Source organism: Manis javanica, chromosome 15 (genome assembly GCF_040802235.1).
Source record: "Manis javanica isolate MJ-LG chromosome 15, MJ_LKY, whole genome shotgun sequence".
Taxonomy (NCBI): domain Eukaryota; kingdom Metazoa; phylum Chordata; class Mammalia; order Pholidota; family Manidae; genus Manis; species Manis javanica.
The window spans coordinates 31,778,665-31,794,725 of NC_133170.1; the positions used below are offsets into that span (position 1 = coordinate 31,778,665).

Below are 16,061 nucleotides of genomic sequence, written 5' to 3' on the forward strand. Positions count from 1 at the left end.
ATGTTCTGCAGCTTGGGTACTACAGGCCGGGGAAGTCACACCTGGTCAGGGAGGTGGGGGCTTATAAGGGATTAGGAGGGGGAGGAGTGGGCAAGCTATCCTAGGGGGTGTGGAGAGGTATGATTGGCTAAAGGTGACATAATAGACAACTAGAAACTTTTTTTCCTTCCAAGAGGGAGGAGACTGACATCCAGGTCTTAGTTGTCACATCAGAAGGATGGAATTCAGGAAGAGCTGTCTTCTTTCCATGTAAGGCACGGACCTTGAGGTCTGGTTTGTTCTCCCCCAATGGCATCTCTCTGTTCTGTTTGCATGTCCTTGTTTTTCCTTCCTCCAGCGTAACATTCAGTAGCATTTTAAGGTTTGTCTTAAAGTATTTTATCTTTTTTTTAATTGTGATTTATTTGTTCTATAATTTATTGTGGGCTTTTAGGATAAAGGCTGTTGATACCCATCTATTGATGTTATGCCCAATCACTTTGATAAATTTTTCACCATCTTTTTTTTCCAGTTGATTGATACTTTTAGGTTTTTAGCAAAGGTGTCATATAATCCTTATATAATAAAAGTTTTATGCCCCTCTGTAAGTCTGGGGAGAGGAAATCCCGGGGCCACATACCTCTAAAAACCGAAATCAGTCAAAGGGAGAAATAAAGTTTAATATCCGTTTATTGCTCACAAACTGCAGTCTGGGGCCGTTTCTCTCTTTCCTGCTCCAGCAGAAGCCAAAACCGGCCCTCCCCAGCACCTCTCAGGTACTGATAAGCCCTTCTTGCCCAGGTAATTACCCATTGATATGGAGATGAATTTCTCTCCACCCCTGAGGAATAATGCAAATGCACTAAAACCATACTTCTTTCCACCTCTGAACACCTTTGATATGCAGATATACATACTAAAGCCAGGCGAGATATTCTGGAAATGTTACAATTTTACCCACACCCTCATATTTTTCCTTTTGTTTGTCTAAAACCTCCAGTACAGAGTTAAATAATGTTGATGATAAAGGACACCTTCACCTTCCCTCTAACTTAACTTGAGTCTAAGTTAATTGCTTTTGCTGTCAAGGCATTGCATCCTTGTAGGGATTCTTTTTATTACTAAGTAGAATTTAAGCTGAAATGTATAGTAAATTGCAGTTCTCTCAGGTGTTATAGGATTGGGGTGTTTTGTTAGGTTTTTGGGAACCTGCGGGTTGATAGGTGCTTTTTCTTCCAACGATTATATTATTGAAACTGAAATAATATTGATAGGCATTCCTGTTTTACTATACGTAAAGTGGTAAATATAATTAGACTTCTGATTGAAGATTTTACAATGTCTTATTTCATTAATTCTTTTATTGTCCTTGTAAATTTAAGAAAACATTGTTGATACAGGAATGTATATTGATAATCAGGCCTTTCTTGGAAACTGATTTTCTTATTTCTTTTTATTTTAAGGAGAATCATTCACAGATTCCTTGGGAAAATTTATTTCTTGTCATTTGCTTTCTTTTTCTGGGTTCAGAAATTCTAATTAATAAACAATTCTGATTAATAGAGCATTCCCTTTATATTCTCATAAGTGAGCAGCACGACTCCATATAGCTCCAGCTCATACATAGTGTGGCCATATTTCAAGGCTATTTTGCTGAAGGCCTTATTCTACTTGGCTACATTCTGAGGATAAAGATTCTGATTCTGTACTTTATTTGCTATGTAAACAAAAATGCCTTTGATATTCAAGGTGGTATCTTTTTTTTCCCTAGTCTTAGTTTTTTTTTGGGTGGTGGAAAGCACATGAACTTCACGAGGGCCAGAAAGATCTGGGTATAAATCACAGCTGCTCCTCTTTATAGACTAACCATTGCTTGAATAAATTACCTAATCTCTGAGCCTCAGTTTCTACATTTGTAAAGGGGGATAAAATATTATATGAGATCTCACATGTAAATTCTGTGGTATAAAAATTGCGATATAGTGAGCCATAAGAAATACATTGGTCATTTAGGTGATCAAATATATATTTCCCAGGTGTATTTGTTCTTCATCCATAGTTCCTGAGAACACTGCAGAGCCGTTAAAGGGCCTGGGTGTCTTGTCATGTCATTTAAAGACTTTTGGACCCCACCCAGGGGCAGAGGCTAGAGGTTGAATCAGCCAGTGGCCAGTGATTTAGTCAGTCCTGACCATGCACTGAAGCCCTCACAAAAACCTGAGAGGGAGTGTATTGTTTTCTTGGATCCTGCTTCTCTATTGGAAATAACTTCCAGGCTTGGGGAGCCAGAAAGCTTCCATGTGCCACTGTGCCAGACCCCAAGCTCCACAAGGATAGAGGCTCCTTTATTTGGGTCCTTGCCCTATATTATCTCTTCATCTGGCTGTTAACTTGTATCCTTTACAGTATCCTTTATTAAAGTGGCAAATGTAACTGTTTTCCTGAGTTCTGTGAGCTGTTCTAGCAAATTAATCGAACCTAATGGGGAGGTTGTGGGAACCTCTAATCTGTAGCTAGTAGATCAGAAGCACAGGTAAACTGCCTGGGGCTTGTGACTGACTGGTGTCTGGAGTGAGGGGTGGAGGCAATCTTGTAAGCCGGAGCCTTTAACATGGGGAACCTGGTGCTGTCTCTGGGCAGATAGCATCAGAATTGAGTTCTCGGACACCCTGCTAGTGTTAGAGAATTGCTTGGTATTGTGTGTGGGAGACACCCTTCCCCCAACACACACACTGGAATCAGGTCTGGGAATCCGAAAGGAGTTTTACTACTACTATTGTTGTGTAGAAAAAACCCCACAGAAATTAATTTTTAACAATAAATAAATGTTAACTATAAATGTTATTTCTTTGTTCTCTGAAACAAAATGAAATGGGTGTGAAATAGCTGTGTGGGATGTAAATAAATAAATGTAAACCATTAGCATTGTTTCTTTTTTCATAATTGGGCATTAACAGCAGTGTTTATAATCTTGGTTATTATAATATGCTTGCCCAGGCCTTTATATGATACGCATATGCCTGGGTTTAGTGATCCTTAATGATTTGTGTTTGTGCTTGCTCCCAAAAGTTTGAAAGCCCTTAGAGAAATCCTGCAGTGAACTGTCATTATTTGTGAAACGAACTGTTGGCTAATTCTCAGTCTAATTTGAATTCTTGGGCTAATTCTTGGTCTGTGTACCCATGTATATAAACACCATGTATATAAACATTCAGACCTTCCTTCAATTAAGAACTTTGACTCTCGTGGGATATTTGAGCATGACATATACCCTGGCTTCTTCCTGTTTTAGTATATCTGATTGGATTGGCTATGATGATTGCCTTATTTGAATATGTAACTAAATGTCTAGAATAAGCTTTTGTACTGTGAGTTAAGTAGAGGGCGAAGGACTTGAAATAATCGGAACTCCTAGGAAACTTACTGCAATCCAGTTTAGAGAGGTATTAATGATTTTTGAAAGTGTTTTTACCACTGAAGAGCATTTAAATATCATCTATCAAATGCTCATTAAATATTTTTGTGCATATAACTTTCTGAGAACTCACAGGGATATAAAAGGAGTATGCTCTGGTCCTAAGTTTCTTGCTTTCCAGGGTAGTCTAGAGTTCAAAACAACTAAAAAAGACAGAAATGTCATACACTAAGCCATTTAAAAGCAAAACATTACCAATATCTGTTACGTAAGTCAGAGATTTTCCTATTTATTTGATACAAAGTACGGTGAGTTTTGGTTTCCTCACCTGAACAGTAGAAATAAAAATACCCTATAGGGTCATTGTGGTGCTTAAGTGAGATTGGATATTATAAAACCCAGCTACAATGCATAAAACCCACATATATCCTTCCTACAGTTAGGTATGTTTTTAATTGAAAAAGTGATGTGTAGTATTTGTTAAGAAAAATGCAGGTAGAACCAAAGGAAAAGTAAGTCTTCTCACTCCAGACCTTGGGTCTTTTCTTCCCTTCTACATTTCTCACACTTCTGTACCAATGTGCACAATTTTGAGTATTTTCTGGTAGTTTTGCTACATGCAAATACACATTTTTTATAACAGGTAAGTGGGGACATATACATATTCTATCCTGCTTTTTTCATTTAAAAATAGATTTTGACAGTCTTTCCTATCAGCAAATGAGTGTTTCTTAATACATTATTGTTTTATTGTTCTTAATGATTGCCGAGTAGTCTGTTGAGTGTATAATAATATCATCTGTAGCCTCCCCAGCACTCATTTAATGTGTTTATTCAAAATAATGTTAATTCACAACTTTCCTCTCTTTAGAGTCAACTCACTATCCTGAAAGTCCATCTTCCCAAGAGAAGGGACAGAAAGACCTCTTTGTAAGAAGGGCTTTATCTCATGAATGAGACAGTAGAAAACCGATTGGGGTGCAGCAGGACTCCAGAGCCAGATATAAGGCTCAGAAAAGGGCACCAACTTGATGGTACAAGAAATGGTGATAATGACAGCCACCAAGGAAATTGGGAGCCCATTTTAGAAGCATCTGTTCTTTCTTCCAGTCATAAAAAAGTAAGTTAAAGTGAAAGGATGGTAAGTAAAAACAAAACATATGGGAATGTGGCTGGAAGGAGGGTATTGAAAGAAACAGGAGGAGGACATTGCTAGAGAGGATGGGGATTTGAAAAGGAACCTTGAGCACATTTGTAAATTTTGTTCTATTTGAAGTCTCTTATTCTTAAATTAGCTAGGTATTATTTGTTTTATAGTTATGCCTTTTCTACCTACACTTGAAATCATTCTTAAACTTTTTTCTTTTTTGAGAAATGAAATGGGTTTTTGTAGTTACCATATAAACTTTATAATTTGATCATGCTTTAGTTATTATCATTTATATTTTTGGAGAAATTCTAATTGCATACTGGAACTACTACTTCAGATACAGTTTATCTCCAGTGCATACTTTGGAAGTCAATTCTGGGACCAGAAGGCAGATTTTAATCTTTCTTTCCACTTCACAGAAAAAAGAACAGCTTTTAAATTATTTAAGCAACTATACCTAGAGAGCAAAGGTATAAATATCTGTGAACAGCATCAGGAAAAGTTTGGCAGATATCTGGGGCAAGAACTTCCTTTCGCACTTAACACTATGCTTTCTTGTTGTTTTATAGCAATGTGTACTAGCAGTAGGACTTTCCCTATCCAGGCTACAAGCTGAGTTCCCTCAGCTGCTACTGGTGGACTAAGTAGCTATTCAACTAATGAGAACTATCACTGGGTTTGGATGAGTGACTTTTTTTTACTGTTTTTTAAATTATTATTATATAAAACATAAAACATGAACTCCACCCTCTTAACAAATTTTTAAGTGTATAGCACATTATACTAACAGTATGTACATTGTTATGTAGCAGATCTCTAGAACTTTTTCACCTTGTGTGGCTGAAACTATATACCCATTGAGTAGCAACTGCCCGTTTTCTCCACCCCCTACACCAGCCTGGCAACCACCATTCTGTTTTCTGCCTCTGTGAGTTTGCTGTAGATACCTCATGTAAGTGGCATCATGTAGTATCTGTCCTTCTATGATTGGCTTATTTCACTTAGCATAATAACTTTAAGGTTTGTCCCTATTGTAGCATATGACAAGACTTCTTTTTTAAGGCTGAATAGTACTCCATTGTATGTGTATATATTTATACTTACATATGTGCACATACACCACATTGTCTTTATCCATTCATCTATTGATGGACGTTTAGCTTGTTTTCACTTCTTGGCTGTTATGAACAATGCTGCAGATACGTCTTCAAGATACTGTTTTCAGTTCTTTTGGATAAATACCCAGAAGTGGAATTACTGGGTCATATGATAGTTGTATTTTTAATTTTTTAAAGGAACTTCCATATTGCTTTCCATAGCTGCACCATTTCACATTTCCATCAACTGCACAAGGGTTCTTATTTCTCCATATCCTCACTAACACTTATTACTATCTTTTTTTTTTTTATAATGGTCAACCCAGCAGATGTGAAGTAGTATCTCATTGAGATTTTGAGTTGCATTTACCTGGTGATTAGTGCTGCTGAACATCCTTTTTATAGACCCGTTGGCCATATGTACATCTTTGAAGAAATGTTGGTTCAAGTCTCATTTTTAATTGGATTATTTATTTTTTTGCTATTGAGTTGTAGGAGTTCCTTCCATTTTTTGGATATTAATCTCTTATCAAACACATGGTTTGCAAATATTTTCGCCTGTTCTATAGATTATCTTTTCACTCTGTTTATTGTTTTCTTTGCTATGCAGGAACTTTTTAGTGTGTTGTCCCATTTGTCTAATTTTGCTTTAGTTTGAGCTTTTGGTTTCATATCCAAGAAATCATTTCCAAGACCAAGGTTATGAGGCTTTTCCTTTAAGTTTATAGATTTATAGTTTCAGGTCTTACATTTAAGTTTTTTTTTGAGTTAAATCATTTTGAATTGAATTTTGTATATGGTATAAGATAAGCATCCAATTTCATTTTTTTTGCATTTGGATATTGAGTTTTCCCAGCACCATTTGTTGATGAGACTGTCCTTTCCCCAATGTGTAGTCTTGCCACACTTGCCAAAATCATTTGACTGTGTGGGTTTATTTCCTGCCTCTGTTCTGTTCTTTTGGTCTATAGAGCTGTATGTCAGTGCCACACTGTTTCCATTACTGTCACTTGTAATATGTTCTGAATCAGGAGGTATGATGCCTTCAGCTTTGTTGTTCATTCTCAACTATTTTGACTATATTTTGGGCCCTTTGTGATTCCATGAATTTTAAGGGTTTTTTTTCCCCCTTGTGACTTGGGGTTATCTAAAGAAGGTAGAAATAAACAATTGGAAGAGGGTTGACCAGGTTATTGAACATAGGGTCAGAAGACCTATCATCTATTCTCATTTAATTTCCCTGTATTTGTTTTTGTCATATGTAATAAGACAGCAGGTATCTTTGTGTTCCTTTCCAGTTAAGACATAGGGTCAGAAGACCTATCATCTATTCTCATTTAATTTCCCTGTATTTGTTTTTATCATATGTAATAAGACAGCAGGTGATCTTTGTGTTCCTTTCCAGTTAAGATAGGATTCTATATTTCTATCAGCTTTTTTGATATTAAGAAATGTTCTCAAGGGTTTTCAGAATGTATACATTGAACTATTCTGAAATATACTCATTCCAATATAAAGAACTGGTGGTAATAAAGGAGGTAATATCTTTGGCAGTTTCTAGAGGTGACTGTGTAACTGAATGCCTAGTAATGGCTAAATGAAGTGAGGGAAGAGGAGAGGAGGGAATGTTCAAGCACATAGGCATTGCGAGCTACCAGATTAATGTGTGTAAGGCCCTGAATCTGAAAAGAACTTGGCACATTTAATAAGCAAGAGAGGAGGTTTAAAAAAGTAGGAAAGGACCCTTGGAGACCATGATACTGAGAAAGTGCATTGGAGGCCATTGGAAGGTTTTTAAGCTGGCCTTTTGTCCATTCTAAAAAGATTACTTTTTGGCACTTAAGTGAAAGCAGTAGGTTATGGGAGCAGTTGGGGTGAAGAGAAACTAGGAGTGAATTAGAAGGCTACTATAGAAATTGATGTGAGTAGCTTGGTGACAGTGAAGTTGGCAAGAAGTGAATAAATTTTATCTATGCTTTGGAGGTACTATTGACAGAATTTGCTGGTGGATTGGATGTGATGGGTTAAGGGAGAAGGAAGTGACAGGAATGACCTAGGTATGGTGTGAGTAATTGGATTGATGGGGGTATGATACTGTATTCTGAGATGGGGAAAGCCATGGAAAATATGAAATGCCTGTTAGGTGTCTTAGTGGGTATGCCAAGAAGGTAGTTGGGTGTGAGTGGAATTCCAAAGAGAGGTCTGTGCTGGAGATAATCATTTAGAAAGTAGCCTCAGTATAGGTTATTTTTAAAATGGTTGAAATGGTTAAGAGGGGAAGAGTGAAGAGAGGAAAAAGAGGCGGGCCCTTTGACCCTATCTGATGAATACCAGCATTCACAGTACATTTCAAGGAGAGTAAATACAGGAAGCTAAAAAGAGAAGCCTGTGAGATGGGACAAACCAGGAAAGTGTAGTATCACAAAACCAAGAAAGCACTTCTAAAAGGAGGGGAGGTAGCAGTGATTTGTGTCTAGTGCTGCCAAAAGAGGCCACAGATGAAAAGGATAGAAAAGTGACCATTGATTCTGGCAACAGTCACTTGTGAACTTAATAAGAGCTTTTTGGTGGAGAGGTGGGAACAGGAGCCAGGCATTGGAATAGATCCAGTAATGAATAGTAGGTGATAGTATTCAAGGTAGGAATAGTAAGCAGTTTCTTCTCTGTCATGGAAAAAAATCTTTGAAACAAATCAACTTTTTTCGAAGTGAGTTTCTTAATGTGCTGAAATTATTGTGAAAGTTTCTGGTTTTCCATGTATAGTAATCACAAAATTAGAATTATATAATACCTTTAGGTTTTTTTGCTTATTTCTTTGAGTACATTTTGCAGTCTACTGCTGTATTTATTTATTTTTAAGGTATTTTTAAATTAGAAAAGGAGTACTTATTAGAACTAAATTGGAGGACATCAAGGCCTATTATTTTCTAACTTTCTAGATTTGTGGAGAATCTTTCCTGAATTCTGTGGATTTATACTTGGAATCTGTGCCATGCTTACTGTCATGGTATTTATACATCAAAATGTGAATTATGAATTACAAAATGACTGTCTTCAGTATAGACAGATGTTCTAGTAATTTTTTATCTCTAAAAATGTTATGCATATTTTAAACAAGATAAAGTAATATCTGTATATTCCAATTTACAAACTTCATGTGTACTGAAATTGAGAATTAAGGGCATATTGTAATGTTAGTATAACAGAAAAATGATATTTCTTTGTTAGTCAGCTTTTGCTGCAAGAACTAAAAAATTACCCCAAAAGCTCAATGACTTACAACAGTAATCGTACACATTACATGAGGGCTGTATGTCAAGCGTGACTGTATTAGTTTGCCAGTCTTCTGCAGGTCAGCTATACATATCTTCTCATTCTGGGATCCAGGCTAAAGGAGGCTCTCTGAGACATGTTCTTGTGGCAAATTTCAAGAGTCCCAGAGAACAAGCCAGATTACATATTTATTTGCATTTACTGCTCATATGTGATACATCTCACATCTTCTTACATTCCAAAGCAGTCATGTAGCCAAGGTGCAGACAATGGGATGGGTATTATATTCTTCTATAGGGAAGAAGTGAGTGAATAATTGAGGACTTTAATGTAGAATCTGCCACAATTTCTAAATGAGAAAAGCATTCCCCATCCCAGTATCTTTACATAGTTTATTGTACTTCATGTAATAAATTCTCAATGCTGAGTCTGATGCTGGAGAGTTTTCTATTTATACCACCGGACTGACAGTTGGAAGGGCTGGGTTCTTCCAACTCCTGACTATGACTTTGCAAAACTTTTCTGTGCATCGATTTCTCTGGAAAAGAATAACTTTAACATTGTGTATGTTATTTATGCATATATATGTGAGAATTTATGTGAAAAATATTTCAGTGTTTAGATTTGATGTTTGCTTTTCTGTTTCTATCTGTTGTCCTGAATTTTGATAATGAGCTTTGGGTTAAAAACACAGAAACAAACTTAACTGTGTAAATATCCAGAAGTTTCCTCAGATGATATTATTTTTTATGTACAGTTGAACTGACTAGTCTATGGTATTTTGAGCCTCTGTGTGTTACAGATGAGAAAGACCATGAAAGCATAGGTGCCTGAGAGCCTACTAGTAAATGCAGTAACTGAGATCCAGATCTCATGACTCTAATTTTTTGTTATTTTCAACATATTCCAATAGTTTATAATTTGGGGCAGTTTTGACCCTTAGGAAGTACTTTGCAGTGTCTGGAGATATTTTTGGTTGTTAAAACTAGGGGAAGGTGTATTACTAACATCTAGGGGTAGAAGCCGTGGATTCTGCTAAACACCTTCCTAACCACACAGAAAGCATCTCCTGAAATGTGTCAGTAGTGCCAGGGCAGAGAAACCTGATACATTTGAACTACCTCAGTAGCATATTGTCCCAGTAGCATATCTAGAACTGTTAAACTTTTTACTCATAGAAGTATTGTAGCAATGGTTTTTTTTTTCAGATTCAGAGCTATCATTTTGCAAATCTCCAAGAGATTCCATCAAATAATAATCCATGTAAATGATCCATCTTGAGTTGTGCTGTGCCCAGCCTGCAGGGTGGAACACAGTGGCCCTGTTTGCTTGCTCTGGTCAGGTGCCTTTTTAACTGCTAGGAGGAATATGGTGAATAAGAGCATCAATTCTTGCCTTCATGGTGCCTGTGCAGAAGTGAAGAAGATCCAGTCAAAGAACTGAAACTCATAAATGAATAAAGTAATTACAGCAGTGATAAGTGCTATGAGGAAAAAGATAAGGCCTAGTGAGATTTCTTTTGATTTTTACTTCTAATTAAGACTTCTTAAGAGTAGTTTTAGGTTCACAGCAAAATTGAGAGAAAAGTACAGAAATTTCCCACATATCCCATCTTCACACATGCATAGCTTCCTTCACTATCAACATCCCACACCAGAGTGGGACATTTATTATGATTGACGAACCTGTATTGATACATCATGATTAACCAAAGTCTGTGGTTTACATTACAATTCACACTTGATGTTGTATGTTCTGTGGGTTTGTACCAATGTATAATATCATATATCAGTCACTATGGTATCCTACAGAGTACTTTCACTGTCCTAAAAATCCTCTGTGCTCTTCCTGTTTGCCCCAATCTGCCTGCCCTCAGATTGTATAGATGCAGTGGTAAAGGAAAGCCTCTCTAAGGAGAGCATGTTTGAGATGAGGCTCGAATGATAAGGAACCAGCAAAGACCAGGGAAGGAGTGTTTCAGGTAGAGGAAACAAGCTAGTGCAGAGACCCAAAGGTAGAATAAGCTTTTCTCATGCCTTCCTCCCCACCCCCTGCCCCTCTTTTAAGGACTGAAAGAAGGACAGTGCAATTACGGCATAAAGAATAAAGGAAGAGTGAAATGGGATGAGGTCAGTAGGCCAAGGGACCAGATCATAGAGATGGATAGAAAATTTAGATTTTATTTTTATAAAATCCACTAGAAAGTGGGCAGCCTTTGGGGTGTCTCAACAGGAGGCAGACAGTGGTGATTTTAAAAAGGTCACTCTGGATTGGAGAGTGGATTGTGAGAAGACAGACTGGAAGGACAAGAGCCTGTTAGAATATTCTAGGTGAGACAAGATGTTGACATGAAGCACGACAGTGGTAGTGGCAGAAATGGAGAGGAGTAGATGGATTCCGGCTGTTTTTGGAGGTCAAGTCAGCAGGACTTCATGATGAATTAGATGTGGAGAGTGAAGAAAAAGCAGGACTCAAGGATAATTTGGGTATTTTAACTGAGCTAACACTGAGGTTGGTAAGGCAAGGGAGAGCGTGCTAACATGGACGTCTTGGGTGCTAGCTTAGAATGTGAGATTTGAAATTCCTATAGTCATCTAGAAGAGATACTGAGTAGGCAGCAACTATAGTATATCAGTATGTGATTTTAATGTGCCACTGTTTCTTAACCTGATGTGTGCTTATTGATGCTAAAGAATTTTAAACCTTGAAGGAATTTTAGGCTAGCCAATTTGAGATTAAAAATGGCAACAAAGTTCTGTTTGTAATATTAGTTACCACATACCACATTAATTTATTGTTTCTTGTTATACTGTGTATTTTTGTTTTACCATCTTCACTTGTTAAAGTGGTATCTTCTAAATATGGTATTTGTGTTTTTTTGTTTCACTGCAAGTAATTAATGTAATTTTTTCATCCTTATGAACTCATATTTTCCTGTATTTGATTTTCCTGTACTCTTTTAAACCTGTTTTTTATTTCCTTTAATCTTAGAGCTAACCCAGAAGTCAACAGCCTGAACAAAAAGTATTATTTCTTTATTCCCATCCTTTTTTACAGATTTTCTATGAGGAATCAAAGAGTAAGAGGATCTGAATCATAGATTGTAGAATGTTAGAGCTGAAAAGGTTCTCTGAAACTATCTTGTTTACTTTCTTCAATTTACCAATGAGGAAATTGTGTGTATGTGCATGTGTTTTGTGTGTTTTGGTTCGTAATGAAAATTCACCTTTTGTGTATTTGTTTATCTTTGGAGTGGAAGTTCTTTTCTGAAAAAGAGAAGGTGGTTTATGAAGAGACCAGTACATCTGTATGTACTGCCTGCTTGGGAGGTGGTTTCACTAGAAAATTTGTTGGATCATGTAAGCAACAAAATCTTTTTCTTCTGCTCTAATTCTCCCTTGACCCTCCCTCTCCATTCTTTGCAACTTCTATTCTATATTTAATCTATACATAGTCCTGTCCCTTGCTGTTAATTTCTTGGTTGTTAGTGTAGAAACACCATGGGAGCTAGGAAAAAAGGGGGATTGAGTTACAGAAAACGATGCAAGCTTGAAACTGCAATATAAAGACAAAATATTAACCTAGTATCATCAAGTGACTTGAAGAGTTCCATATAATGACTTTTTGTTTGTTTTGAAGAAAGGATTCATTTCTTGTAATTTCCAGTTTTGAAGTGGAAGTATGTGAACTGTTAACAAGTAGAGTATATATATCCTTCTAAATAATTCTAATGCCTTAAATTTGTATGTAGCACTTTCACAGATATTGTCTCATATGCTTCTCAAAACTGCACTCTGAAATAGGAAGAACAGACAGAATCTCTTTTTGAAAGTGTATGAAAGTAAGATTTAGAAAGCTTAGAGTAGTTTGCCCAGAGTCACATGGCTTAAATGAGAGCTGCTGGAGCATGTGCCAAGTCTTCTGACTGCCCTTTCTGCTAAACAAAGCTGCCTTTTATAAGAATTGGCACCAGATTGACTTCATCTTTCTCAATTTCAAACTCTGCCCCTGAGTATTTACGTTGAGCCTAGAGGTTGGATTCGACTGTTGGAACTTGTGTTTTAGCATAATTGTTGTTGCACATCTCATTTTCTGTTAGTCTGGGATAATTTTGCTCCTCAGGTACATTCTAACTTTTTAATGGATTTTCTGTTTATTTTGAAAGTAAATAAACACTACTGTTTAAAAATTAATGCCTAAAATTAAAGTTCTATTTCATTTAAAATAGTTAATGTATTAAAAGCTGCTCAGGAACATGGTTTGCAAAGAGACAAATCTCTACATGTCCTCTGAAGAGCATTTGGGAAATTAAGATGTGTTTGCTGTTAAAGGAAAACATCACATTTACAGTTGTCTCTTAAAAATAAAAAGAGATAATTCATGTATAAAATTCACCCATTTAAAGTACAGAATTCAGTGGTTTAAATACATTCATTCGGTTTTGCAACCATCACAACCTTTAAATGTAGGACATTTTTATCATCTCCAGAAGAAACTTCCTACCCATTAGCTGTCATTCCCTATTCCTACCCTAGCCTTAGGCAACTTCCAGTCTACTTTCTGTCTCTATGTTCTTGCTTATTCTGGACTTTTCATATAATGGAATCATACAATATATGGTGTTTTGTGACTGGTTCTTTTATTTAGCATAGTATTTTCAAGATTCATCGGAATTGTAGCATGTAGTGTAGGAATATCAGGCCTTCATTCCTTGTATATAGCATAGGAATATCAAACCTTCATTCTCTTCTTTAGCAGAATAATATTCCACTGGATGGATATATTACATTTACTTACCCCACATCAGTTAATGGACATTTGTGTTGTTTCCACTTTTTGGCAATTATGAATAGTGTTGCTATGAGCGTTCATGTACCAATTCTGGTGTAGAAATATGTTTTCATTCCTCTTGAGTACATACATAGGAATGATTTTTTGCCTGTGTTAACTCTGTATTTAATATTTTTAGTAACTGCCAGCCTGTTTTCTATAACAGCTCTACCATTTTACATCTCCACCAGCGATGTATGAGTTTCCACTTTCTCCACATCCTGCCCAGCACTTATTTTTGTATGTAGCAACCCTAGAGGGTATAAAGTGGTATCTAATTGTGGTCAGAGTTGACTCTTGAACTTTTATGAGGAGACCTACCCAGGTTAACTGTGGATAAAGATTTTAATTATTTAGCTTCTTTGAAGACTTTGGAAATAGAAGTTAAATTCAAACCTGTTACAAAACTCAAGTTATGTCATTTCAGCTTCTGTGGTCCATTTCTTTTCTGTCAGTACTGTAGCCTAAGCCCTGATCACCTCTCATCTGGAATAGGGGATAGACCGCCTAACAGGACTTTGTTTCTTATTTCTGTTTCCAATATATTTTTCAGAGTTGCAAAAGAGAACTCTTAAAAATGCAAAGTTTGTTATGCCATTCCCATTTTTAAAAATTCTTAATTTGTTTCCCATTGTACTTAGAATAAAATTCCCAGTCCTTTCCAGAGCCTGCAGTGGCCTGGCTAACTTCACTTCAGGACATTCTTTTCCTTGTTTAGTGAGCTGCAATCACCATGGCCTTATTTCATTTCCTTCAATAGGCTGGGCTCTCCACAGCTTCTGAACCTTTAGTCATGGCTATTTCCTCTGCCTGGAGTGTTTTTTACATCCATGTGTCTGGCTAATGGCTGCTCATCCTTTAGTATTAAGGTTAAGTATTGCTTCCTCAGAGAAAGCTTTCTCAAATTCTTTATCCCCATTTTATTGTATTGTTTATGGTTCCCCATTGTTATCTTTAATCATACCTTTATTGTCCATCACAGTACATGTCACACCTTATTTTACATTTGTATGATTAGATGTTTAATAATTATTTTTGCTTACAGGCTCTGTGTTCCATGGTGAAAAGAATCTTGTCTTTTGTTCATCCTATCCTCAGATTCTAGCTAACTGTGATTCATAGCAGGCACATAACACATAGTTGTTGAATTGATCAGTACCCAATTTAAAATTCTATGTCTAAATTGCCTCAAGTAATTTCCATAAAGAGATGTACAGAAAGAGAACATGGCGTGTGCTATTTCGACGTTTAGGAAAGTTTCATTAACATAATTGAAGATAGAGAGTAAATGCTTTCTTATTATTTATCAGAAGAATGATACCTGGCATTTATTGAGCCTTTATAATGTATGAGTCAATTTCCTAAGCTCTTTTGCAAATACCTCATTCATTCTTAAAGTAGTCTTATGGGATAGGTATTAGTAGTATATTTGTTTTACAGTTGAGGAAACTGAAGTTCCATTGAATTTACTTGAGTTACACACTGGGACCTTGTTGGGGGATCATGTACTTTTTCTCTTCAGGGGGTTGGGTTTTCTTTTCTTTGGTTAATTGTCAAAAGCATGATTGGCAATTTCAGTGGTAATTTGCCTTTAATACACAAAATTGTGAAAAAAAGAGACACTCTCATAGGTGATAGTAATCCATTGTAACTGTGGAATTGATTCTAAGGTAGCATCAGTTGAAGTATTTGCATGCACACATACGTTCAGTTTCTCGGAGCACAGGAGTCCTTTATTTGAGGTAGTGGAGAGATTGATTTATTTGATTCCTTGTGAAGCAAATAGGTTTTTAAAAATCTCTGGAATAGGAATCTGTGTTATTCACAAGCTCCCTGACATGATTCTGGGACACACTTATTGAGAACCAATGATCACAATCTTCTCCTTTTCATCTGGAGGTTCTAAATATGTATAGGTTTGAGACTGATGAAACTTTCAGCAGGTAAAGCTAGCTAGGCCCAGAGGTGGTGAAGGAGGGTATCCTGTTCTGTAAATGGGGAATCTAATAGTATGTATCTTGTCTCTCAGGACTCTAGTGAGAAGTTAAGTTAGTACATGTCAAGCAGTGAGAACAATCCCTGGTACATGGAAAGGTACTTAATAAATGTTAGATGTAGCACATCATTAGAGGTGTATGTTTGTGTTAAAAAGAAAAGACTTGTTTAAATTTCACCTTAGGCAGACTGTCCTCCCCAGAGGACAAAGTTAATCTATCAGATTACTGTTTTTGTATTACTGCTCTTACTAGACTTGTAGTCATCTTTTTAAAAGAAGATTAACTTGGTTATTATCTGTCTCCATTCACCTGGATATAAT

General features: G+C 36.5%; 1 protein-coding gene across 2 annotated transcripts in view; it reads left to right on the plus strand.

Annotated features, from left to right (window-relative positions):
* Positions 1–16,061, plus strand: part of ADIPOR2 (adiponectin receptor 2) — a 115,773-nt gene that overhangs the window by 61,664 nt on the left and 38,048 nt on the right. The window contains exon 2 of one of the 2 annotated variants that reach the window (XM_037014963.2): positions 4,266–4,514. In XM_037014963.2, the coding sequence (XP_036870858.1) occupies positions 4,344–4,514 (171 nt within the window). In that variant the 5' untranslated portion in view covers positions 4,266–4,343. Of the gene's footprint in view, positions 1–4,265; positions 4,515–16,061 lie in introns of those variants that run through there. The other variant, XM_017658112.3, reaches the window with a different exon arrangement.